Here is a 26452-nt window from a genome sequence, read left to right on the forward strand (position 1 = left end):
GGAAAGGGACGGCAGGCCAAGGGGCTGAGGGTCATCTTACTGGGTGGCACTGAGCTCACAGTCATGGGAGGCCATCCATAGGAGCTGCCCTCAGTCCCCCACACAAGAAAATCTGCCTCCAGCCGAGGAAAGTCACTGCAGCACAACAGTTTCACACAGTATTCGTATTCCAAAGAGACAGAACTTCCAGGCAAAGGATATTTATTTAGACAGGTTACAGCTGGAGGAGATGGCGATGCCAGCTCACATATGAAGGCTGGGTAGTGGCAGCATGCTTGCTTTAGGCCTTGCAAACAGCTTCTGTCTTCACCTCCAGGTTCTGACAGCCATCTCTTCAGTGCTTCAGTGAAACAGCCAATGACTTTTGGAGATGCTTTCAGCTTTATAATATTACGAGCCTTTTTGTAAAGCTCTGTGGAGCAGTTCCTAGAAACCGTATGCAATGGGTCTTCTTCCTTTTCCCCTACATCTGAGCAAACTCGATGGCATGTCACAAAACATACAGGCAACTTCGGTCTTGGGAACAGAGTCCCTTTTTGATGTGTTTGCCTGCATCCAAGTATTGGGATCGACAGCCCCATTGCAGCCTATGACGTTATGAGAGGGCGGTCTTGTCTTGTGGAATGCATGGTCCCAGCAATTCATGAGATGCTGCTGCATGTTTTTTTTTTTTTTTAATGGTGTTAAAGCCTCCAGTCCAGGGTCTGAGGTGTATGAACTACCAGAGAAATTGAACCTGGGCCAAATGATTGATTTTCAGTATAAAAAAAAGAAATGAAACCAAAGTTCAACAAAGCTATGGTGATTTCCAGCTTTCCTAGATATATGAGATGCATACAACACTAACTGAGGAAGGAGGTAGAAAGAGAAAGGAATACACAAAATGATGACATTGAGCAAAGTGTTAAGAACACACTGGTAGGAAGGAAATTAAATTGAGTGAACTGCCCTACCATTGAGTTGCTTAATGTCCAGCCTACACTGAAACAAGCAAATTTCCACAGTTAATAGAGCTATACTTTTTCATGTAACATTTGTGTTGCGAACCAAAAATCTAGAAGGGAAATTGCCTACTGATTAATTACAACTAATAAAGGATCCCTATTACAGAGAACGATTAGCTTCCTTGGCTCATGGCTTCCCACTAATCATCAAGTTTGCAATTTTGCATGATATGATTTTTCTGCATATAAACTTAAAAAGAGAAAATGAGGTAGCTTAGATCATTCAGAGGGGCCTGGATCTGAATTCAAGTGCATGATACCTGGTAATGTTTAGAATGGTCAAGAGCGTTAGAACCAGAAAAATCGACATCCAAAAGTAAGCTGTCTTTACAGGGTGTGTTAAGCAAATCACACAGCCTGTCCGGGCCTGTTTGCTCCTCAGTAAGATGGGGATGCCATCACCATCTGGTTTGAGGCTGGTGTTACGGCTCAGAGGAGATGGCAGATAAAGCCCATGTCGCCCAGCACTAAGCGTGCACACAGTCAGTGTAAGACTGCTTCTTGCCATCCCGATGTCTTATCGGATGGAAGGAAAAGAAAGATGAGAAAACACAATGGTAACGGATGGAGCAAAGTTTTGGGAGAACTGAAGGAGGAGCTGAGTCTACTTAAAGGCAGACAGTCTTGAAGGAAGGAACACTGTTTCAGTTTTTTTAAATTAGCAAACCTTTCCGCTTTCCACTCACCAAAAGGGAGCTGCAGAAAACCTCCGTTTCCACAACAGAGTTCTGTTCAGTCATGTTTTGGAGATGCTATGCATGTGCGTAGATGGGGAAAAAAAAATAACTTAATAGCCATTATCTTTTCATGCTAAATTTTTATTTCAATGTTATGCAACTGCATAAGTATAAATATTTGTTCAATATACAACAATTATGACATCCATAGGGAATTCCTTAGAGAAAATAAGACTGCAAACACTTTATTGCACAGATCCTAACAAACTTTAAGCTGGTAAATCTACAGCTGGGAGTACTAGCGAGGAGCACACCTTACAATCACAGGAGACCGACCGAACAGAACACAGGAGAATTTCTACCATCTGACTGGAGAGGTTCACAACAAACAGGTATTACACGAATGCAATCTTAGGGACTCGGTAGCCATCCAAAATGCAAAAACATATTTGGCAAAAATGATAATACACTATACAAAATATACATTTTAAAATATCATTTGTAAACAAGCAGCTAGTTGTGCTTTAAAGAAAACTGGACAGTTAAAAAGCAAAGGCTGTAAACCATACACTACCTCCCCGACAGACCTGTCTAGATGTCTGGGTGCAGAAGGGTTGGGTTATGACAGCCGCCGATTGCAGGTATGAATTATAAATGTTGAGACCATTTTTGAAATCTATGTAAGTTCTTTCAAAATATTTGTTTCTTCTACAATTCACAACACAGTGATGGGGAATGGCTAGAACCTCATGGGAAAAAAATTAGGGGCAAGGAAGAGAGTTTTTTCGTCACTGTCAACTCATTTTACAATGAAGGACAACCAAGCAATTGGTTAAGTTATGCCTTTGTTTTTGGAGTGGAGTTTACAGCCTCTCTAAATGATTTACAGTCCACAGGGATGTAAGATGATGCTGTGCTTCGGTGAACAATTTTATAGCCTGAAGATACTCAGATATCCCTGCGGGGAGGGGGGTTGGGTGCTGGACTAGTATTTACTGGTGATTTTTTTCTCTTACAAAACAAAACGAAAATCCTGCTATGGATCCCAAGCATCTTATAAATACTTATCTGTGTGTATTTTCTCTTAGTGCCTTAGTACTTATGTCAGTGAGTGCCCTCTTACAATACAAAACGAGCCACCAGGAAAACTGCAACAAAAACACAAAGACCCCCTCAGCACTAAAATGACTGGACAAATCCTACATATTCCATGGTATACAAAATTTAAATAAGGCTTAGCAAAAGTAAAAAGGACAGTCACATTCAAGCACCAAATAGCTCCAACAAGTCTTTTTGTTACAAAAATGCTGCTCTTTATTAATACAGTATATATTTTTTTTGCATACAAATAAAGAGACCATGTTATGAAATGTATGGAGCTACTTGATGCACCAGGAATGAATGTGAAACCCAGGAACTTGCTAAAAACAGCAAGCTTCATCTACAACATAAGGCCCCAGCTATGTATTAAAATGTATCTGATGTCCTGATTATTCCTTAAAATATATGCTATGATGCCAAACTCCATACCCCCTCCACTTTTCCTCAAAAAAGCAAAGTGAAAGCCTCTTCCAATGCCTAGTGCTTATTCATCAACCTAAATACGAGCAGGTTCGTGTACGGCCAGTTATTTTCTTTTTTGTTCAACAGCAGGGCGGGTGCAGAACTACTACAAAACGTGTGCTTCTTGGACTAGCGACTCATAGCATAAAGGCCTGAGTTTATTTAAGAGCATGAGAAGGAGGGAAAGCAAAACAGAAATAAAAGTCAACGTGTGTGTATAGCCCTCGCTCTACCTCTGGTGAAGAGTTGACACCCACACCCACACACAAGGACAACTGGCCTTGGAGACAGTTGGGCCCAGGATCAAAATGGCCATTAGTGAAATGAAAATGGCTAGCTCCATCTGTTGTGGCCATTCCTGATGGAGGAGCATTCCAGATGCAGTGATTCGAGTTTTAGATCTGGAAATATAGGTAGCCAGATACAGTGCTATCAAAATTTCTGGTTAAAAATACACATACACACTCACAATCTAGTGTATTTCAGGCTTTCTTTCACCATCAACTCTACTCAGAATGTTTTAACTTAGAAAAAAATGTAGCCTTGCAAGAGTCTTTTCAACCACAGACCAAAACACGTGGGTGGATGTGTATATACACGAATGTGGGTGCATCTATATTTTAACAAACACCCAGTTTTAGCCATTTCGCTTCATGACTTCGTGATCAATGGTAGAGCAAAAATCCTACTTAAAAAAAACCCAAACGTTGTAGTAAATGACACCATCAGCAGAAAGGTATCAACTCTACACCCCAAACCAAACACATTGCTAGATATTTACAGAGAAAGTCTTTTCCCTCAACAACCCTCAACCTCAACCAGAAAGAATTTTTTTGTTTGTTTGTTTGTTTTATTTTGTACAAACACTATCTGGTAACAGTTTGCCGGTTCCAATTTGGGAAGGCATTTGGAAGAAGGTCCCCTCTTTCTCTGTCTCTTGTCTCCTAGCTTCTTCAGTGAGGCTCCAGGCTCTGCTGATAGCAGGGGGGGTGGTGTCCCACGACGCTGGTTTCCAAGGTAGTCAAGACGCAGTTACACACGCAGGGTGGGTTTCCCCAGGACCGCCCGGGCCTGCCCCGTCACAAGGCCTTTTTGTGGGGGCTGCCGCGCAAACTCTCTTTCCCCCGCCTCTGTCGCAGCCCAGTGTCCTTCTCAGAAGGAAGAACGATGGGGCGCTCAGTGCTTGGAGCGGGGGACGGCTTGGCCGCCTCTCTGCTCACGTTCTGGTTCCTGGTCTGAGCTGGCTGGGTGGGGGCTGGCTCTTTCCCTTTGGTTTCTCCCACGGTGGCGGTTACTGAGAGGGCCCTGTCCCGGTGGCTGGTGACCACCACCAGGCCAGGGCTGGGGTGCTGGGACTCCAGAGTGATGGCTGAGCTGCGGAAGCATGGCAAGGAGTCGCTCTTGGTCATTTGGGTTCTGCCATCCCCACCAGGCAGGGGTTTCTGCTGGTCCCTGCTGCTGGAGGCTGGGGATTCTGCTGCAGGCCCAGCAGCCTTGGCAGAGGAGGTGTCGCTGGAGGTGGTAGAAGTCTCTGGAACTGCTGGTCTGGCCTCGGGAAAGCCACAGGAGTAGCTCAGAGACTTCTCTGGGAGGGTGGCACAGCGGAGAGAGCTCTGCACCGTGGCTGAAGGTGACCGCTTCATGCCGCTGGGCTTGCTGGCCTCGGTCAGTGGCTTCTGGGGACTGAGTCCTTTCCCCTTGGCCTCTGGCCAGCCCTTCCCAGCGGCTGCTGCCGGCTTCTCTGTGCCCTTAGGCCCAGCCTCGCTGTGCACCGAGGACAAGCCGGCCCCCAGCTTCTCACCATCCGCAGGGGTGTAAAGTGCTTCAGTGCATTTCTTGCCTTCAGACTTGCCAGCGTCGGTGCTGGTGGCCAGAGGACTCGGGCTCCTGTCTGTCTGTTTGCACGGAAGGGGACAATCTTTCACAGTGGATGGTGTGGGGGCCTTTGGAGACAGGTTTTGCCTTTCCCTGAAGGTGGGGAGTTTCTGGTCCACTGACTCACTGGCCCCTAGGAGTCCTCGCCCTGGTGGATGTCCAAGCATCTCCAGTGCCTCTGGGGGACACCGAGCGCTGGTGGGTCTCAGCTTTGTGTCTAGAGGACCCCCTTCCATGGGCAGGGGGCCTGAGTACCCACTGGCTCCCTGGCCAATCACTTCACGGGCTGTGTTCTGGGGATCTGGAAGGACAGGGAACTCCTCTGACACACCCTTACCACTCCCCACCCCAGCTCTGCCGAGGGTCGGAGCGCCAGGCTCTTTGCTCACTGCAGCCTCAGCGCTCGGCTTCTGGGAGGAGAGGGGCCGGTCTGGGAACTTAGACTTTGGAGGGCCCAGGTCGGGGTCAGACCTGGGCTTGTGGCTGCTGCTGTCACTGCGCACAGCAGTGGGCCTGAGAGCATCCTGGAAGCTGGAGTCTATAGCACAGGGCTTGCTCCCCAGCAGAGAGGCAGCAGGGTGGCTGGGCAGAATGCAGTGCTGACAAGCCAGGCCAGGGAGCTCTTTGGTAGGGGGTGGGGGCTGACAGCTACTGGTGAGGTGCTTTTGTGGGGGCTGTTCTTTCCTTTCTGGTTCCCTGGGACCCAGCTGAGAGCTACTGGTGACATGCTTTAGTGGAGGTTGTTCTTTCCTTTCCAGTTCCTTGGGACCCGGCTGAGAACTACTGGTGAGGTGCTTTTGCAAACACTGTTCTTTCCTTTCCGGTTCCTTGGGACCCGGCTGAGACTTACTGGTGAGGTGCTTTTGTGGGGGCTGTTCTTTCCTTTCCGGATCCTTGGGACCCACCTGAGAACTACTGGTGAGGTGCTTTTGCAGAGGCTGTTCTTTCGTTTCTGGTTCCTTGGGACCCAGCTGAGAACTACTGGTGAGGTGCTTCTGCAAATACTGTTCTTTCCTTTCCGGTTCCTTGGGACTCAGCTGAGAGCTACTGGTGACGTGCTTTTGCAGAGGCTGTTCTTTCCTTTCCGGCTCCTTGGGAGCTGCCTGAGAACTACTGGTGAGGTGCTTCTGCAAACACTGTTCTTTCCTTTCCGGTTCCTTGGGACTCAGCTGAGAGCTAATGGTGAGGTGCTTTTGCAGAAGCTGTTCTTTCCTTTCCGGCTCCTTGGGACTCAGCTGAGAGCTACTGGTGACGTGCTTTTGCAGAGGCTGTTCTTTCCTTTCCGGCTCCTTGGGACTCAGCTGAGAGCTAATGGTGAGGTGCTTTTGCAGAAGCTGTTCTTTCCTTTCCGGCTCCTTGGGACTCAGCTGAGAGCTACTGGTGAGGTGCTTTTGCAGAGGCTGTTCTTTCCTTTCCGGCTCCTTGGGACTCAGCTGAGAGCTAATGGTGAGGTGCTTTTGCAGAAGCTGTTCTTTCCTTTCCGGCTCCTTGGGACTCAGCTGAGAGCTACTGGTGACGTGCTTTTGCAGAGGCTGTTCTTTCTTTTCCGGCTCCTTGGGACTCAGCTGAGAGCTAATGGTGAGGTGCTTTTGCAGAAGCTGTTCTTTCCTTTCCGGCTCCTTGGGACTCAGCTGAGAGCTAATGGTGAGGTGCTTTTGCAGAAGCTGTTCTTTCCTTTCTGGCTCCTTGGGACTCAGCTGAGAGCTACTGGTGACGTGCTTTTGCAGAGGCTGTTCTTTCCTTTCTGGTTCCTTGGGACTCAGCTGAGAGCTAATGGTGAGGTGCTTTTGCAGAGGCTGTTCTTTCCTTTCCGGCTCCTTGGGGCTCAGCTGAGAGCTACTGGTGACGTGCTTTTGCAGAGGCTGTTCTTTCCTTTCTGGTTCCTTGGGACTCAGCTGAGAGCTAATGGTGAGGTGCTTTTGCAGAGGCTGTTCTTTCCTTTCCGGCTCCTTGGGGCTCAGCTGAGAGCTACTGGTGACGTGCTTTTGCAGAGGCTGTTCTTTCCTTTCCGGCTCCTTGGGACTCAGCTGACAGCTACTGGTGAGGTGCTTTTGCAGAGGCTGTTCTTTCCTTTCCGGCTCCTTGGGGCTCAGCTGAGAGCTACTGGTGACGTGCTTTTGCAGAGGCTGTTCTTTCCTTTCTGGTTCCTTGGGACTCAGCTGAGAGCTACTGGTGAGGTGCTTTTGCAGAGGCTGTTCTTTCATTTCTGGTTCCTTGGGACCCAGCTGAGAACTACTGGTGAGGTGCTTCTGCAAACACTGTTCTTTCCTTTCCAGTTCCTTGGGACTCAGCTGAGAGCTACTGGTGAGGTGCTCTTGCAGAGGCTGTTCTTTCCTTTCTGGTTCCTTGGGACTCAGCTGAGAGCTACTGGTGAGGTGCTTTTGCAGAGGCTGTTCTTTCATTTCTGGTTCCTTGGGACCCAGCTGAGAACTACTGGTGAAGTGCTTCTGCAAACACTGTTCTTTCCTTTCCGGTTCCTTGGGACTCAGCTGAGAGCTACTGGTGACGTGCTCTTGCAGAGGCTGTTCTTTCCTTTCTGGTTCCTTGGGACTCAGCTGAGAGCTAATAGTGAGGTGCTTTTGTGGAGGTTGTTCTTTCCTTTCCAGTTCCTTGGGACACAGTTGAGAACTACTGGTGACGTGCTTTTGTGGGGGCTGTTCTTTCATTTCTGGTTCCTTGGGACCCAGCTGAGAGCTACTGGTGAGGTGCTTCTGCAAACACTGTTCTTTCCTTTCCAGTTCCTTAGGACCCGGCTGAGAACTACTGGGGAGGTGCTTTTGCAGAGGCTGTTCTTTCCTCTCGGGTTCCTTGGGACCCAGCTGAGAACTACTGGTGACGTGCTTTTGCAGGGGCTGTTCTTTCCTCTCCGGTTCCTTGGGACCCGGCTGAGAACTACTGGGGAGGTGCTTTTGCAGAGGCTGTTCTTTCCTCTCCGGTTCCTTGGGACCCGGCTGAGAACTACTGGTGACGTGCTTTTGCAGGGGCTGTTCTTTCCTCTCGGGTTCCTTGGGACCCGGCTGAGAACTACTGGGGAGGTGCTTTTGCAGGGGCTGTTCTTTCCTCTCCGGTTCCTTGGGACCCGGCTGAGAACTGTTGAGGTACTTTTGCAGAGGTTGTTCTTTCCTCTCCGGTTCCTTGGGACCGTCTTTCTGCACAGACTGGAAACCAGAAGGCCTTCCACTCTTCTCACTCTCTGGCCTGGGCGGCTCCAGAGACCACCTGGTAGAAGCAGGTTCCATCTTGGATTCCAGGCCTCTCTCTGCGCCCAGCTCTCTCTCACAAGGAGCCCCCGCAGAGCGCAAAGAGGAGTCCTCTCTGGCCGGCAGCCTCACCTCCTCTCGGCCGTCTCTGGGCTTTGCTCTCCCGCAAGGCCCGCATGCTTTCTCCAAGGCCTGGGTCTGGGTGGAGACATCCAGGCGGGTCCTCCCCACCACAGGGGGGGTTTGGGAGTTGTCGCTGGGTTTAGCAGCTTCTGGGGGACACAGCTCCTTGGAGGGGTCTCTGCGGATGTCGGGCCTCGCAGCTGACCACTCGCTCCCGACTATGGAAGGGCCCCTTTCGGACAACTCTCTCCCACTCGGCTTCTCTCTAGGGGGGACACTTTCAGGCAAGAGTGGGCTGCGGGATCTAGACGTGTTGGCACCTTGGAGGTTCTGCCCTGGGAAGGGAAGGAGCTTAACGTCGGGGCTGTGGTCTTGGTGTTGGCTGGGGTGGCCCTCTCCCCGCTGGGGATGGCTCTCCATGATGGTCGCTGGGGCACGGGCTGCCTGGGAGACCTTCTTGTCCAGCTTCAGCTCTGGGTCAGGCGGGGCAACCACCGGTGAACTCTGCAGACCCCGGCTGGCCGGTGGGAACCGGGGCTCAAGCAGGTAGGATTTGTTCACCTTGAAGCCGGCAGGGGAGGACTCTCTCTGACCCGCAGTGTCAGCCTTCCTCCCTGTGCTGCTGGGGAGAGCGAGGGGCATGGGGGACTCCACATCACTGCCTGGGCTGGGGCTCTGGGCAGGCTCCGGGGAAGGCAGCTCTGTCTTGGAGGCCTGAGGTCCCGACAGGAGAGCGATGTCCAAGGTGCCTTCAATGGGCTTCAGGCACGACACAGACCGCCCTTCCAGCTTATACTCGGAGGGGCTTTTCCGGACAGGCGACTCTGGGGCAGCCAAGCCCGGCTTCTCCGCTCCACTGTCCACCCGGCCAGAAAGGGCCTTGAGAGGGACAAAGGAGACGGCGCTGAGCTGAGCCGCGTGGGCGCTGCCGATGAACGGTGTGCGGGCCTCGGAGGCTGGCGGGGCCTCCTGCTGCCCTCCCACGGGCCGGCCCAGGCTCCCAGGCAGGCAGTCCTGGGCACCAGCTGTCACCTTGGGCTTGAGCACAGAACAGAGGCTCTCGTCTTTGTCTTCAAGGGACATCTTCTTTCGGAGGTAATCGATGTTGGCCAACTTGCCGTCTAACTTCTCACACCGCAGACCCTCCTTGGCCTGGGGGGCCTTCTCTGCGGTGTCCCCCTTCCCGGAGGTGGACCTGTGGGTGGTGTGACAGAGGCCGTCTTGGAGGGTGCTGTGCGTTGAGGCTCGTTTGAAGTCACAGGTGCCCTGGCCGTGGTCCCCAGCTGCCGTTGCCCCCTCAGAGGCGACACCCTCGCTGGCCCGCACATTGGCCTGCTTGTGGAGAGCATCTTTCAAAAGGCTGCACAGGGGCTGGGCCTCCTGCACGGCTGCTTTGCTTTCAAAATGATTTGACCTCTCTGAAGCTTTTGGATAGATTTTCTTGTCTCTCTCTTCGAGCCTAAAAGCACAGAGGTTTTCCAAGTCACTGCCGAGTCCGTGGGGCTTCGGGCGGGATTCCTGTTTTTCCGAGAGCCCGTCAGGTTTCTTCACCACCACCTTGGCCTTTAGCTTCTCTCGGTCCAGCTCGTCCACAGACTCCTGGCGGCCCAGCTTCCGGGACACGGGGCGTTTCAGGCAGCCCTGCTCCACGGGCCTGGCCCGGCTGAGGGCAGGCGCGTCGCACACGTTCTCCTCCAGGCTCTGCAAGGTCACCTCCCGCTGTTGCTGCTCCCGCGGCACCTCCTCCTGGGTGACCTCAAGGCTGTGCTTGCGGGAGCACAGGTGCTTCTTGTCGCCTCCATAGGAGGGAGACAGCTTCTCCTCCGACTGCACGCGCTTGAGCAGCGGGGACCGAGGGGGTTCTGCACTCTTGGGCCTCACGACGTGCCTGACGATGGTGGGTGGGGAGTGCATTTTGCTGGGAAAGGCTTGAGCCATCTTGGAATTGCCAAGTGAGTGCCCCAGCAGAGGGGATGGGGACCGCTGCGGGGAGGTGGGCTGTGGGGTCGGAGAGGGTGTCCGGGCCAGCGGAGACAGGGGGATGCTGCCAGCTGACTTCCGCCTTCCTGACCGGTAGCGCTGCCCGCTGAGTTTGGGCGCCAGACCATGGAGCGTGCTGGGCCGGACGTGTCCTGACCCTGCTGGGGAGTTGGGAGCGCTGGAGCTTGGGGAGCTGCTCTGGGAGGAGTTAGTGCCTGTGGGTGGGAAACAGGACATTGTGAGCAAGACCCCCTTCCCCTTTCTTCCCAGGCTTTCCGACCCGAGCTGTTTTAGATAAGGGCAGTGAACTGTCTCAGCATCTCAGTCTAGTGAATAAATACTTTCCAGATAAACCTCCCCAAAGGTTAACCCAGTACTTCCTGTCTTTTCTAAGGGACCGAATAGCTATATCTTCTGACCTTCCTGTCAATCCTGTTCTCTGTCAATTACATCCCCACCTTCTCTCTTTAAGCTGGAATAAGCTTGTCTTCCAGGATCTCAGCTGGTGGCCCCTCAACTCTTGCTAGGAGGGGAGGTTCACTCACCGGATGGGAAGTCGGGGGTGGAACGGTAGCTGGGTGTAGGGGATCGGGGAGACAAGCTGTGAGTGGGGGACCCTGGGAGGCTCTCCCCTGACGACAGGGATCGGTTCAAGCAGGAGAAACTTCGGCTGGTGTGGAGTAAAGGAGAAGGCTGCTTAGCTAGTTTTTTGAAAAGGGATCTCCTCCTAGAGTGAAAACAGGAGAAAACTGCTCAGATTCTACATTCAAAACCACCCCCCCTTCCCCAAAGCACCAATGCACTGATTCAGTACACCCAGAGACAGTGACATGATGGCAGGTCCTCTTAAAGAGAAGGGTTCCACTTTTACATTCAAAACTTTCCTATGACTTAGAAAGGAAGAGGCTTTGAGAATACACAATGGAAACCCTCTTAATTTCAAGCACTTTAAGAAAAGTTGTGAAAATAGGAAAATATATCTGGTGACTCAGAATCTGCCTGCAATGCAGGAGACCAGGGTTCAATCCCTGGGCTTGGAAGATCCCGAGAAGACAAGGGCAACCCATTCCAGTCTTCTTGTCAGGAATATTTCAGGCACAGAGGAGCCTTGCAGGCTACAGTCCATGGGGTCGCAAAGAGCTGGACATGACTGAGCAACTAAGAATAAATGCTTATTCATTTATTTGTACGTCAGGTTTTTGAGGATACTGTTTTTTGCCTGAAAGCTTCCAAGAATATAGCTCTGAACACACTGACACAATTAAATTAAGAGACAGTACAAAGTAAATCCCTGGAAGAAAAACTGTCATGTGGAATATTGGATTCTTTAATGGTGATCTGCTGGGTAGAGGCTTTCATCCTTGAGGGGCTGTTTGCTGTGCTTATTCCATCGTGAACTCCTGAATATTCCTATGGACAATGGAGGCTGTTCATTTACACAGAAAAACTGAGGAAGGTGAACTGAAGCTTATTGTATCAGCAGGGCAGCAGACACCACGCTTCAGCAGAGGGCAAATGTGTAGTGAGTGCCAACAAGCACGTCCTAAAGTTAAAAGCACAGCTTCAGATGGCTTTGAAAAGCAGGTATAGGGTTCCTTCATCTCCAGGGGCTGAGTCACACATTTTCCACTCTACTATCCCTTGAAGCAGTGTGTTCTATATGACCCAACACACACTCAAAATATAAAGCTCACATTAAAAAAAAAAAAAAAAAAGGATATCAATGTATGTGTGTGTGTGCACGGATGTGTACTTTTAATCACAGTAATAAATGTGCTTGGGTCAAAAAGTCAAATAGCTTTATAAGCTTATAATGAAAAATAGCTCTGTTCTGCCTTGTCCCCGATCCCCAGTGAAACTCTTTCTACTCTTTTAGCTGTCTGCAAATTTCTATGTAATGTGCTTATGCTGTTTTTTCAATCCTAGAAATTATCTGTTGATTTCCTACCACCGAAGATGAAAATTTAGCCCTTATAACAATCTATTCCCCTTCTAAACAAGCACATTTCCTCCCAGTTGAGCTAAACCAAACTTTTTGGTTAGGAACAAAAGGTCGATACTTTATTTTACACAATAAATACTGTTCATAGTTTGGCCATGAAAAGCATAATTCTATTTTCCTTTCTTATACAAATTTGTCTTTCCTGGAGTTAACAATCATTGCTTTTTTCATTTGCATATTTTTCTTTTCTAGCATTAAAATCCGGAGAAGGCAATGGCACCCCACTCCAGTTCTCTTGCCTGGAAAATCCCATGGATGGAGGAGCCTGGTGGGCTGCAGTCCATGGGATCGTGAAGAGTTGGACACGACTGAGCGACTTCACTTTCACTTTTCACTTGCATGCATTGGAGAAGGAAATGGCAACCCACTCCAGTGTTCTTGCCTGGAGAATCCCAGGGACGGGGGAGCCTCATGGGCTGCCGTCTATGGGGTCTCACAGAGTCGGACACGACTGAAGTGACTTAGCAGCAGCAGCAGCAGCTGCACTAAAGTCCTTATACTGTGATCCAAAGCACCAAATTCAAGTGGGTAGAGTCAAGATGCTGTCTCCTCGTGCAGGGAGCACATCTGGACAATTGTTTGGAAGAAACTTCCACACACACACACCCCTCACCAGTGTCTACACAGGGCACTAAATGATACTCAGATGCCTTTCATAGTGCTCATGTGTAATAGACTTTCAGGCAGTAAAACAAAGCCTTTTTATTTCTAGGCTTATTTGGATGCTTTGAAGATCTAGTTATCTTAGAATATCTGGCATTCAAAAATAGCAACTGTATGTTTTTGGATTATTTATTATTACTATTGTTTAGTTGCTAAGTCATGTCCAACTCTTTCCTGACTCCATGGACTGTAGCCTGCCAGGCTCCTCTGTCCATGGGATTCTCCAGGCAACCCAACTGGAGTGGGTTTCCATGCCCTCTTCCAGGGGATCTTCCCAACCCAGGGATCAAACCCACATCCCCTGCATTGCAGGTAGATTCTTTACCAACCACTGAGCTATCATGGCTTCCCTGGTGTTTTTAGATGGATTAAATATAGATATAATATATCTATATAGATATATAGATATAGATATAATATATTAAATAATTAAATATAGATTTAATGGTAAAAGCTACCTGAAGTTTTAGTTCTTCAAATCCAACTGAAATGAAGTCTGGAAACTTAAGAAAAAGCCGAGCTTTTCATGGTTCTCACACATGAGAAAAAGTAATCTAAATTCTACAGTGTAACTACATTCATCTTTTCATTATGAAACATAATGCTGTTATGAATGAATATAAACTCTAGTGTATAAGTACATGTGAACCACAAGGCAACATGTCTTACAGAGAAATAGATCTTCCTCACATGCAAGCATTTAAATTAAGTGAGGAGTAATTTTCCTTCAGTGTGGGAACACACCAAACCCAGGAAGAGGACGGTTCTAACTCACCTTTCCAGACTTTCCTTCTTCTTAGATTTCTTGCTCCGCCTCACCATCCGGCTCTTATAGCTGTTTCTCCTGGCCGGTCCCGTTTTGATTGATGTGTTTTCAAATGGGGTGGTCGTGATTGACACCTTATTTCCACTCTATTAAAAAATGAGGTGGTATTAAAGGGAAATGCTGTGATGAAACAAGGCCAGAAAAGATATAGGAGATCCAAAGACAAATAAACATCCAAAAGGACGGACATGACCACGTGGCAAGGAGCCTTCAGGTAGTGAAGTCCTGGTAAACGGGGTGGAAATAAACAATGTGAGGTCTCCTTAAGGTGGCGGGATGTGGATCCCACAGCTGCTGTGCTCAGTTGAGTCAAACTCCTCGCAACCCATGAACTGCTGCCCTCCAGGTTCCTCTGTCCATGGAATTTTCCAGGCAAGAATACTGGAGTGGGTTGCAATTTCCTACTCCAGGGGATCTTCCTGACCCAGGGATTGAACCTGCATCTCTTGCGTTTCCTGCATTGGCAGGTGGAACCACTGAGCCAACTGGGAAGCCCAGCAGAGCTGAGTTTAAATCTGAGCCTGTGACCTGAGCACTTGTTTTCCTCTGGACCATGTTGCAGCAGAGTCACACCTGTCTCCTAGGGCTCATCTGAGGATCAAGGGGATATAGTGTGTAAAGCCGTTAGCACCCAGAGTGACACATGGAAAGGGCTCCACAAAAAACAGTTACATTCATGCCTATGTATTAAGTGTAAACATGCCCAGAGACACTGTGCTCTTGGTTGATTTATTTTTCTTTTCTCTTTTTGTGTTTTTCCTTTGACCTAGAAATCATAAAGCAGCACAACTGAATGAGACTTTTATCTTTAATTATTTTTAGTTTTCTTTTCTAGCACCAGAACCTGTCAGCCCAGCAGAGCTGGAAAGTGTATGCCAGCAGGTGTAAAGCAGCCTCTGCTTTGTCAGGTCGGGAGCGGTAAGGTCATTCCTGGGGGTTTCTGTGCCCCTCGACTTGAACCTGGGACCGAGGCTTGCTGGATAGGCCCTAGGGGTGGATTTGAGAGCAGAGTCAGGGGCCAGGGTGAGGGGGTGCCCTGGACAGGTGGGCAGAACCCTCCCCCTTCACTTCACTTTCACTGATCTCTTCTTGAATTTCTTAATAACCAAGGGAGAATCATATCCTTTCAAAGTCACAGATGGTCCTGATTACCTTAAAAAGATAAGAAGTATACATAGAAGGGCCTTTTAAAAGGCCTATGCCTGGAAGATGCCTAGCAACTCAGATCTAAGTGATGTTAAGAGATGGGGAGTTGAGTATGGTCGGGCAGGGGACTGAAAGAACAGATTGTTTAAATATCAACATCCACTTCTCCACCCAACTTGGAAAGTAATACGTTCCATTATTAGAAGGAAACAATAATGTATATATATTTTAAAAAATCATTGAGAAGCCTGCTGCTGCTAAGTCGCTTCAGTCATGTCCGACTCTGTGCGACCCCATAGACGGCAGCCCACCAGGCTCCCCCATCCCTGGGATTCTCCAGGCGAGAACACTGGAGTGGGTTGCCATTTCCTTCTCCAGTGCATGAAAGTGAAAAGTGAAAGTGAAGTTGCTCAGTCGTATCCGACTCTTCGTGACCCCATGGACTGCAGCCTACCAGGCTCCTCCGCCCATGGGATTTTCCAGGCAAGAGTACTGGAGTGGGGTGCCATTGCCTACCACTCAGCTAATGCTGGTAATATTTCTGTATATTTCCTGTTAGTCTTTTATTAAGCATGTAAAAATTATGCATATATATATATATATGTAGACATACTTTATAAGTAATTTTAATCTTAATCTAATAGTTTTTCTTTCACTTCACATTTCATAACTTTGAAAAACTTGCACTTTATCACTGAATATTCCTTCACATAATTTTTACTGGCTATTTAAAAGTGTTCCATGAGATAGGTAAATCACAATTTAACTGTTTCCTTATAGGTCTTGTTTTCTATTTTCCAATTCTTGTAAAAGTTGAAATAAGTATCTTTATTTATAAATTAGTGTCCTAACCTCTGATATTTTCCTTAGATTATCTAACTAGACTCAATACACTGAATTGGAGGGTCTAGTTGAACTTTTTAAAGACCGGTGGTACACACTAATGCACTAATTTCCAGAAAGTTCATGTCAATTTAAACTCTTACCAGCAGCACATGAGGACCCATCTTAGCACACGCCTGTCAGAACTGAATACTAATATTAAATAAATTGCCAATTTTATAGGAAAAAGTTACATCAAGTTTTAATCTTTGTTCTTTGGGTATTAACAAAGCTGGATTTCGTCTCATTTATTTTTCATTGTTTTTATTTCTGTAGATAAGGATTTGTTCATGTCTTACATCCAATTTTGTATCTAAAAATCAATAATCAACTGAAAATTAATGATTTTTGAGTTCTTTATATATTTAAGAACATATAATCCCATACTTTGTGCCATAACTGTAAAAATATATGTATATTTTAGGGAAATGGGATTTGAATTTGAACATGGGAAAAAGATGTTTTTCATTCTGAAAAAATAAATTACTTGTCTTATATTTATAAGCAGATGCCAAAACTTTCAAAGTAAACCTTTATCTGGTAGTAGAGACTGGCATTCAATTTATTCTTTAAACTGAAAACTCCACGTTTAAGGATGAAAGGGTCTGGAATGGGGTTTGCTCTTCACAGTTTGACTGAGGCCAGCCTCACGTTTCGGTTTTCCCTAAATGCCTCAGGGGAAGGAAGGGGGCAACAGTGTGATGGGCGTTGCTTCGTCATCGCACTTCTTCCATCCTTCACTATATCACGTCAGAGAGGACACGGAGTCCCAGTGATCACTGGGGCTGCTGGAGCCCACGAGCAGTCTAAGCCTGAACCACTGCCATCCCTCCTAATACAGTCCAGTTTTAAAAATATCATATACATTGTATGAGATAAATATAGTAAAATGCTTAACATTTTTCATTAGGAAAGTTACGGCTGGAGTTTGTTGAATCAGAGCGCACCCTTAAGCTTTGTACAAATGTCCCTTTACACAAGCAGTATTGACATATACAGACTATCATGTGTAAAATACTTCGGGGGAAATTGCTAAAGAACACAGAAGCCCAGCCTGGCACTCTGTGATGACCTAAAGGGGTGGGGTGGGGAGGAGGGGAGGGAGGCTCAGGAGGGAAAGAATGCATGTATAATTATTCACATTGTTGTACAGCAGAAACCAATACAAAATTGTAAAGCAATTTTCCACCAATTAAAATGTAAATAAAAATTTTAAAAATTAAAAGAAAAAACTCAAAAAAGACAAACAAACCTAGTTTTTAGTTTGTGTCTACATAGGGCTGTTTCAGGGGACGGTTCCCTTGACTTATGGAAGTACACAAAGAGAGAACCTCCCCAAGAGGAAATACAGACAGAAAAAAATGCAGAGTGCAAACATTTGCTTGAAAAAGTGAATGATGACAAAAATGGTAAGTAAATGACTGAAAAATAATTTTATGGGGAACAGGTGAGAATTGTGCAGCCTGCCGCCTGGTGGACCCATCAGCTATAGCAAGTGTTGCTAGAATTGGCAATTTGTTTTACTGGGTCCTTAGACCTCAACAAATTCTTTTGAAGAAGGAACAATCTCTTAGACAGATTCTGTGGCACTATTTCAAAAAGCAACAACAACAAAATGGGGCCAGAAGACTGTCAAATGTTCTATTAAGTTACGCATTACTTTAAACCACTTGTGTGATTAGCGCATGGTGGGGAGGAAGTTACTTTAAGCTGGCTGAACTGAATACAAAAGCAGAAGTCAGGCTGCCCAGCCTCTTCTCTCACTCTGACTCCACATTAGTTCATCATCTGGCCTTGGGTGTCTCCCTGAGCTACAGTGCTTTCGCATTTCTTCCTCTGCACAATACCCATGGGAAATGCGTTCCTCCCATACCTGCGTCCTTGCCCCATTCATACTCTCCACGATCCAGCCCTAGCCACCTGCACACTGCATCCCAGATGCCATGAACTCAGGCTCCAGCCACACTGGTTTACTCATGCACCTCAAGTACTTTGAGTTTCCTGTTTTTGTGGTTTAAAGCATCATTTTATTGTGCCTAGACCATCCTGCCCTGCTTCCCTTACATGAACCTCCACCCACCCTTCACAGCCCTGCACAGAAAACCCCCAACTCTCCGCCTGCCCACCGTGGTGGAAAGCTCTCTCTCCTTCTGCACTTGGGCCCTATTTACAGACCGTTCCTTGGCTTGACACCCTGATTGTAGCCTAGCACTGCAACCGTTTCTCCTGCGAACACTGAGCTCTAAGTTTCTGGCAACCAGACCTTACGTCCGGAGCGTGGCGGTATGCTAGCTGAAAGCTCAGGCTCTGGGGCTGCCCTGCCGGTATGCAAATCCTCTTCTGCTCTTTCCTAGCACAGAACCTTGGCTGCTTTGCTAGCTTCTCCTTGCTTTAATTTCTTCATCCGTAAAATGGGGACAATTCTGTGTACAGCACCTGTGCACAGGCTACGAGGATGACCTGAATTTATTCATGCAAAGTGCTCTTGACTACCTACTATTCATGCGCGCCATCTGCTGTGTGACCCTTTGGTACCTCACACAACTCTGCACATTCTGGGGACCCAGTTAATATGTAAAATTGGCAATAATCACGCTCTTTTAGCCCCCATTTTAGTATCCAGGGGTTCCCAGAGTTTAGGGAAAGGAAATACTGAGGCAGCAGCTGGTGTTATTTTAGCTTCTCTTATGACTGGGCATTTAAACTAATGCTGTCCTAAGAAAGCAACCTGGCTGAATAGGGGGTTTCCTGCATTTGAGAGGCTACACTAGGCAGGTAGTCATGTGAGCAGGGGGTATGACTGGGTCCACGTGGCCTCCACATTCCACCATAGTGGGGAGAGAGCGATTTGGTGCTGTGGGAAAGTTCTTTTAGCAAGCTACTTGTAATCTGGATGGAGGTGATTAACTCCCGGTGGCTGGAGGGGTTTGAGGCAACACCGAGGAAGCACACTTTCAGGGATTCACAGAGCCGATGGGGAACGGAACCGAGTAACCATGACTTTGCTTCTTTGTGCACGTAAGTTGGTGCTTTCACAGCACGCTCACTTTGAAGCTGAGGGTAAGTGAGACCAAAAGTGAAGCCCTGACACAGGGAATACGCTTAATATGTTCACAATCCAGAAGATAAATAAGTATCACACAGTGTCAGTCACTTAGTTGTGTCTGTCTGTGATCCCACGGACTGTAGCCCGCCAGGCTCCTCTGTCCAAGGAATTCTCCAGGCAAGAATACTGGGGTGGGTTGCCCTTCCCTTCTCCAGGGGATCTTTGCCACCAGGGATCAAACTGGGGTCTCCTGCACTGTAGGCTGGATTCTGTATCATCTGAGCCATCAGGGAAGCCCAGTATGCACATGGATTTCTAAAAATATATATAGCCCTATGTGATGGCTCTTCTACCTTTTTCTGAGGATGCCATGAGATTTTGTGAAGTAGTTTGCAAGTATAAAGCATTGGGTAAACAGCACGTGAGAATACGAAAATATAGCTACTACCCTGATGGTCTGCCACTGACGGCGCATGGGAGTCCAGGACTGGTACTAGTCACTTGATCCTTTGCCAAGAATCACTATTCACATTTAGGAGAAAGATGCACGATAACACAGTTCCTTGGGAAGATCATTAAATCCCCTGTATCCACTCTGTTTCCTTACACGGGTTGCTCTTTTGAGAGCTTCCTTTATGAGCCAGAGGCAGGATCCTCTGCTTAGATGTGAGACAGCACACCATGGCCCAGGAGGATGCCAAACCTCTCCGTTACAGCATGTTCGTGGCATTTCAGGGACATAGGTCAACCAGATCCAGGAATGCAGGCACTCCGTAACCAGAGGAGGACAAAACGTTATAAATGGAATTGACTGACCCTTTTCAGAGACCTTGCCAGAGACGTTCAGGAGAAACATACGTTCAAATTTCACAGAAGTAGGAAGAGGCATTTTAAAATCCAAAATCATATGAAAATGTTGTATAAAATAAATTATGAAAGAGATCAAATATGTCTCAGCAAAATAAACAAAAGGCATATTTCCTAAGGATATGTATATTTCAGCTTGTAATTTCTTCTTCTGATTTTATAAGCAAATGCAAGAAATAATATAAACATATACTGTGCCAGGAACGAAGATGCATGTAGCGTAATACTGCTACAAAGAACGGAAGAGGTCAAACCTATTGCCATTTAAAATCCATCTGACCATCTTTGAACTGCTGATGCCAAAACTTGGAAAACTTCTAGTCAGGTGAGTTGACAAAGAAAAGAAACTCACATATAAAACATAGCTTTATTATCTAAACAAAAGGGAGGTCCTAGAAAAGCTCAAGGAGCACTTGGGAGAGAGAAGTACCTCTCTGCCTACCTTTGTAGTCCCTACACCACTGGAAAGACAAACAGGCTATAGCAGGTAGAGCCTGGGCCCTTACTCACAAAGGGTCGATGTGAGCCAGCAATGGGGTATCCCTGGACCTGGGTCAGGTACTACGAGAGAAGAGGCTGGTCAGACTCATGAATCTTTCACCTCTTCTTGAATTTTGTCTTGGGAAGTCTGAGGTCATTTCAGGGGACTCTCACAGCCAAGGACTCTCAAAGTCCACAATCCTGCTCTGCCTCCCATTTTGGGGGCACTTACTAGGAGACAGTTGTTCCATGGCAGTTGGACAAGTAATATTATCAGAAACAGATGGTGAATGAAAAGAAAAAAACTCAGTTTGAAATGGCAGCCTGCTCCAGAATTCTTGCCTGAAAAACCCCATGGATGCAGGAGCCTGGCGGGCTATAGTCCAAAGGGTTGCAAAGAGTCGGACACGATGAGCGACTGAGCACAGGTGCACTACTCAGTAGGCATACTGCAAAGTGCAGAGAGACTCCAGCCATCTCAAGGTTTTACTCCCAAACTGAACAGCACGTACATGAAGACATAACACAAGTAGCTGTGTGGTGCTTGGCTCCTCCCATGGTGACTTTTGGACAGCAAGCGAGGGAGAACCCTACTAGTCACCTCAATTCTACAACCATTTTCTGAGTACCCAGCTGCAAACCAGGCACCGTGTAAATACAGGGATGACGTGGGGAGCTTTAATAGTAGCTCCATGTCTCTCCTGCGGGGCTGTCATCAGACCTGCCACGTTTTCAGCACGGCCACGGCTGGCTTCCCATACTGCCTATGGCTCTGCAATGTCCCCTCAATATTCATCCTATTCCTCCAGTGAGCAATGCTATGCCTTTGTGAGAAAGTTGACTAGAGTTAAGGGAACCACCCATAGGTATGGAGGATAGCAGACAGTCACCTGTTCCCATGGGGCCTGAAGTCAAGACCAAAATTTCATTAATGCTGTGGACTGATCAATGGCAATAACTTCCCTACAATCTGTTACTTCACAACGGACCTTTGAATGTACATTCTTTTACTACTCTCAGAATGTGGGCCAGACCCTGAATCTTTTGAAGAATACACTTGTGTTGGCTGGGGGATGACAGAAAGAAGGATAAAAGTCACTTATCAAAGGCTTACTTACTTATCAAAGACTTTGTACACCCACCTACCTGCACTAATTCCAAATTCCCAAGTTTCTTTCAAGTTTCAGTTCAGTGTCACTTCTCGGCGATGACTCTCCCTATTCACAGAATATTCTCTGCAGAAGTATGGCATTCCTCCCCCTGCTATGGCTCTGGCTAATCAAGCTGAACTTCATCTACCTGCATACATCCCCTATGTCCCTCACAGTCCGCAAGGTAAGAACTGTACCTTGATTTCCAATGTCTACCGTGTCTAGACACGTCACCAGTGTATACCATGGTACCTGCCTAGCAAGTGCTCTAGAGACAGTCTGAATGCATGTTGTTTAAATGACACGCATGCGTTCATGTTTTGTTTCTCAACAGGCTGCAGGCTATCTGAGGCGATGGCTCACGCCTCTCTGACAGCCCCTAGTAATCCCTCCCTGTGTTCACACACTGAGAAGTCATCTATAAATCTGCTGACATGTAAAACAATCCTACAATTAATGATTGTACTTTTTCTTTAATCACAGATAGGATTTTTTCCTTGAAAAAACTTAAAATCGAGACTTAGATTCATCTTTGTTTTAACCAGATTCATATTTGGGGCTATAACTTTATATTCTTTAGCTGCTGCTGCTGCTGCTGCTGCTAAGTCGATTCAGTCGTGTCCGACTCTGTGCGACCTCATAGATGGCAGCCCACCAGGCTCCCCCGTCCCTGGGATTCTCCAGGCAAGAACACTGGAGTGGGCTGCCATTTCCTTCTCCAATGCATGAAAGTGAAAAGTGAAAGTGAAGTCGCCCAGTCATGTCCGACTCTTAGCGACCCCATGGACTGCAGCCCACCAGGATCCTCTGCCCATGAGATTCTCCAGGCAAGAGTACTGGAGTGGGTTGCCATTGCCTTCTCCATTCTTTAGCTAGCAGTGGCAAAGCAAACAGCCCAACAGAAATGAGAGAATGAGTGTAGATCATCTCTCTTCATCACATTCATGCTCTTTGTGATCTTCCTACTCCATTGGCTTGAATCAGCTTAATTCCAAGTAGAGACTGATCTACATTCAAATTTATTTGTACAAGGAGAGAAAGGTCTAGTGACTGCTAGCATCCCTTCTTCCGTTACCACCTATTATATATTCACAGCTCTAGCTTCCAAAGAAACCCAACTCTCATCAAGCTTCAGACCTGACCTCACAGTTTAATACCACTGTCTTCTGCCATAATAGAATAAGATGTACTGAAAGTTGCTAAAGAAAATCGCACTGAGGATGGATGATTTCCAAACAGATTTTACTACGTGTGATACACAAAAAAAGAGCACTCTATTTGTAATTTAGGATAAGAAGAAAACTTAAATTAGGAAGTGACTGTGGCAGATACATGAAAGTGGATTTCATGATGTAAAACCAAAAAATTCATGTTGTTCTTGCCTTTATGTTAAACAGACCACTGAACGCTTTCTCAGCAAAGAGACTGAGTGTGTATGGATAGTCCCTACAGAAGAACACTAGAACTTGAGTGAAGAACTTTTGGTGCTAGTTCTTTCTGGCTACCTGCTTCATCTAGATGGCCCTAACATCAAAAAAGACAGTACCTTTAGCAGGAGCTCTATAACTTCTGTGTGGACAAGTCCGTGCACCGGTTCTCCATTGATGTGTGTGATCAGATCCCCAGCTTTCAGTCCTGCCTGGCAAGCTGGACTTCCTTCTTCTACATTCTAAAATTCAGGAGGAGAAGATACATTAGGAAGCAAACAGATGACAACCCTGACACCTACTGTTCTCTTGCAGCACAATATTCTGAGTTCAACAAATGATCCTGTGATTCTAAGAGGAAACCAGTAAAATATGGCTCACTATTTTTGTTCTGCCATCCTCCTAAAAAGGGTAATTCCTATGGTTCCTTTAGCATTATTTCAGGTGACCTGAGAAAGTATTTTAGAAAAAAAGAAGGCCAGGTGGAAAAGACTAAGAAAAGAAGGATAAAAATAGGACTATTTTGTACTATTTCTACAAGCTTGGTATATAGAGTGGATAATCAGATTTGAAGACTAACAAAATTATTAAAAAGAATTAACTTTTGCTAAATTCAGTCCTCCCACACAGATAAAGGGCAAGCGTATGAAGCAGGTCCCAGACGCCAGCTTACCAGGAAACTCATTTGTTGTTAACTATGCCTCAGCTGATCATTCATTCTCTAGTTTGCTGGGAATGAAAACTGGCCAGAAAGAGAGTCTCACCCAAACGATATGATGCACTGTGTAAATGTCACTGTCTCCCACGTACACCCGGATGGCTCGAATGGTGAAACCATAGTTCTTCCCCAAACTGTGGATCACAATGGGCTGGTGTGGACTGGCAGAAGCTCCTGAAGAATCTCGGCTGGGAGAGGAATCCCTTGAGGAAGAAGGGTCCGAGGACAGGGAATGGGGAGACATCGGACTTCCCAGCGGAGAGACAGCAAACATATCTGCAACAAAGAAGCCAGTCATCAAAGCTCTACCGACTGAGCCACCAGGGAAGCCGCATTACTGAGCGAGTACTGACAAAACAATCTGCATCAGGAAAACACTGTAATGGTAACTTTCCTATAAAAGAATCATTCCTTATTACTATGATCAGAACTGATTCTCTTCAAATAGTACCTGCAGTTCCAGCAAGGTTTCTGAGAGGATAATGCAGGTGGATAGAGAAATTTTAAGAAAAACTCACTTCATATTCTTCAACACCAATTCTATCCTGTTTTCCTTGTTTTATGAACAAACACACGTTTTCTTTATGGTTCTTGTCACTGTTTTATCTATGTGAATCTAAACAAATCCTAACTGGTCATATGAAATTGTGCACGCACACCTGTGTGTGTGTTGTGTATGAAAAAGAATAATCTACAACAAGATGCTGTGGTTGAAATCTGAGCTCAGTAAGGGCCAGGCTACGAAAGGCCAGTGCTATTGAAGACTCCCGGAGTGCAGTGAGTAACACTGTGGCCACAGCAAGCTCAAAGTATCCAGACTATCTTTTTTGTAACTCTTGGGATGTGTGCGTGCTCAGTCATGTCCGACTGTTTCCGACCCCATGAACCAGGAAGTCTGCCAGGCTCCTCTGTCCATGGGATTATCCAGGCAAGAATCTTACATCTGTCCAAAGGAGAACAATTAGCTAAATGTATCAATGTCCAGGCTCTTTCACTCTGACTTCATGTGGCATCTTGACACTTTTTTCCTGGCTACCTTCTGTCTCATCCAAAGGCCAGCTGAACAGACCCACGCTGATGGGCAGGGAACTTCAAAACATGCAAAGGCAGGAAGAAGGCTGAGCGGACACACAGCTCCAAACTGCTAAGAAAGCCATGCCCCTGACTCTTCTCCTCAATACATCTTTCCTTACCTCCCCAAACTGAATAACTGACCCACGCTCACCAAGAGGTGGGCTTTCTCACCAGCTCTCAAAGTGGACTGGACCACATTCCACTTACCGACCACACTGGAGCCATTGCCTTGTGCTTGTGAATAGTCATTCAGACTAGGGTGTTTGTTTTAAGGTGCTATACGGACATCTCCCAGAAAACAGCATGCTACAGTGAGCACTACCCCCTCAATGAACATTTCTTTCTGCACAAATCTGAAATTTCAAAAATGTAAACAATCCCTTTTATACATGGTCTGTATTCTTCCAACTTCAAGCCATCTGCAATATAATTTGACTGCCACTTCCATTCTCTTACTGTCTGTCATCTGAGTGATAAGTCACAGGCACCAATGTGTATATTTTCATCTCAGCCAGTGAAATTACACCAGACTTTGTGATTAGTAGAGGCAAAACTAGATTGTCGAAAAATACCGCAATTCAACAAAATCATAATTAAGCCCAGTTTTTTAAATATAAGGCAGAAAATGACTGGGCTACCAGTAGGAGGAAGCATAACCCAACAGACAAGGCTGGTAAAACTTGTAATTTCAGTGCTGTCTGTGATACACTCTGCATCCCCAGAAATGAAAAACGTATGTTCTCTGTATTGATTTCCTCATTAATTAGATGAGAAAAACTATACTTAGCTTTCTGACACAGATGCTGTAAACAGCTCTGTAAAGGATATAAATGATGCATGGTCTAGGGAAGAAAAATTATTCAGAAGAGGGAAATTTATCACTTAACTTGGGGAGGGGAGAAAGGAAAAAGAAAGAAAACAAAAGAAATAAGCCTTTGTGGGAAGGGATCCTGCCTCATCTCCTGCTGCTGAAAGAAGTACGAAGGGGTAAGTCACGTTTGTCTTCTGGGAGCCCTGGAGGCCCTCCAGGGAGTCACTCAGGAGGGCTGTGCCAGGGCACCACCCATTACTGGTTCAAGCAATCTTGCATCTCAGCCAGCATGCCAGGGAGCGGGGGGCACATGCACAAGCCACACAGTTTCATGCGAGTTGATGTCTCTACCTCCTGGGATCATGAGGGACAGGGCACTGGCAGAAAGGGACTTTGTGACTTTCCCCGAGGCTTTCTGTTTCTCTGTGCTTTCTAAGCGCTGCCGAGCCATGTGAGAGGCGGGCTCATTGGAGGGCTTGGAGGCATTGTCTGTACTGTCCACACACTCGCTCCGTCCATTTATCTGATCCAAGTGCTCTGAAAAACTGCCAACTGTGCAAAGAAGAAGGGATAAACATTTCAGGAGAATTTGGGATAGGAGAGCTGGGGAGGAGGGAGGAGAGAGAGGGAAGGACGAACACCGGGAAACAGAGGCCCGTGTGGCGCATGAGTCCACGTGGTGTCAGGCAAACATGGAAATCAAGTGACTGGTTCGAGAAAGGTGAGTTGGAGGAGAGAGAATGAAAGAGCTGTCCATCCAGATTCCATTCTCCTTGTACACAGGTCCACTAATTCTTAGTTGACTCCATTTAACTAGAAGAACAATTGCGTTTTAGAATCATTTACAACTTTAATAGACAATTCCTCCTCCTGACCCCACTGTGAAAGGCCATGAACAAACGTCACTTTACGAACCCCATGACCGCCCACAGCGTAC

General features: G+C 46.9%; 1 protein-coding gene across 16 annotated transcripts in view; it reads right to left on the reverse strand.

Annotated features, from left to right (window-relative positions):
• Nucleotides 1–1801: 1801 nt before the first annotated feature.
• MAST4 (microtubule associated serine/threonine kinase family member 4) overlaps nucleotides 1802–26452 on the reverse strand; it is a 618779-nt gene continuing 594128 nt past the window's right edge. For 12 of the 16 annotated variants that reach the window (XM_070774594.1, XM_070774593.1, XM_070774591.1 and 9 more), the window contains 6 exons: nucleotides 25867–26067; nucleotides 23677–23906; nucleotides 23032–23154; nucleotides 13863–13999; nucleotides 10968–11149; nucleotides 1802–10637 (listed from right to left, as the gene is read on the reverse strand). In XM_070774594.1, coding sequence (XP_070630695.1) covers nucleotides 4324–10637; nucleotides 10968–11149; nucleotides 13863–13999; nucleotides 23032–23154; nucleotides 23677–23906; nucleotides 25867–26067 — 7187 coding nt within the window. In that variant the 3' untranslated portion in view covers nucleotides 1802–4323. The remainder of the gene's footprint in view (nucleotides 10638–10967; nucleotides 11150–13862; nucleotides 14000–23031; nucleotides 23155–23676; nucleotides 23907–25866; nucleotides 26068–26452) is intronic. The other 4 variants (XM_070774595.1, XM_070774596.1, XM_070774606.1 and 1 more) reach the window with 2 other exon arrangements.

This window comes from Bos indicus, chromosome 20 (assembly GCF_029378745.1).
Source record: "Bos indicus isolate NIAB-ARS_2022 breed Sahiwal x Tharparkar chromosome 20, NIAB-ARS_B.indTharparkar_mat_pri_1.0, whole genome shotgun sequence".
Taxonomy (NCBI): Eukaryota; Metazoa; Chordata; class Mammalia; order Artiodactyla; family Bovidae; genus Bos; species Bos indicus.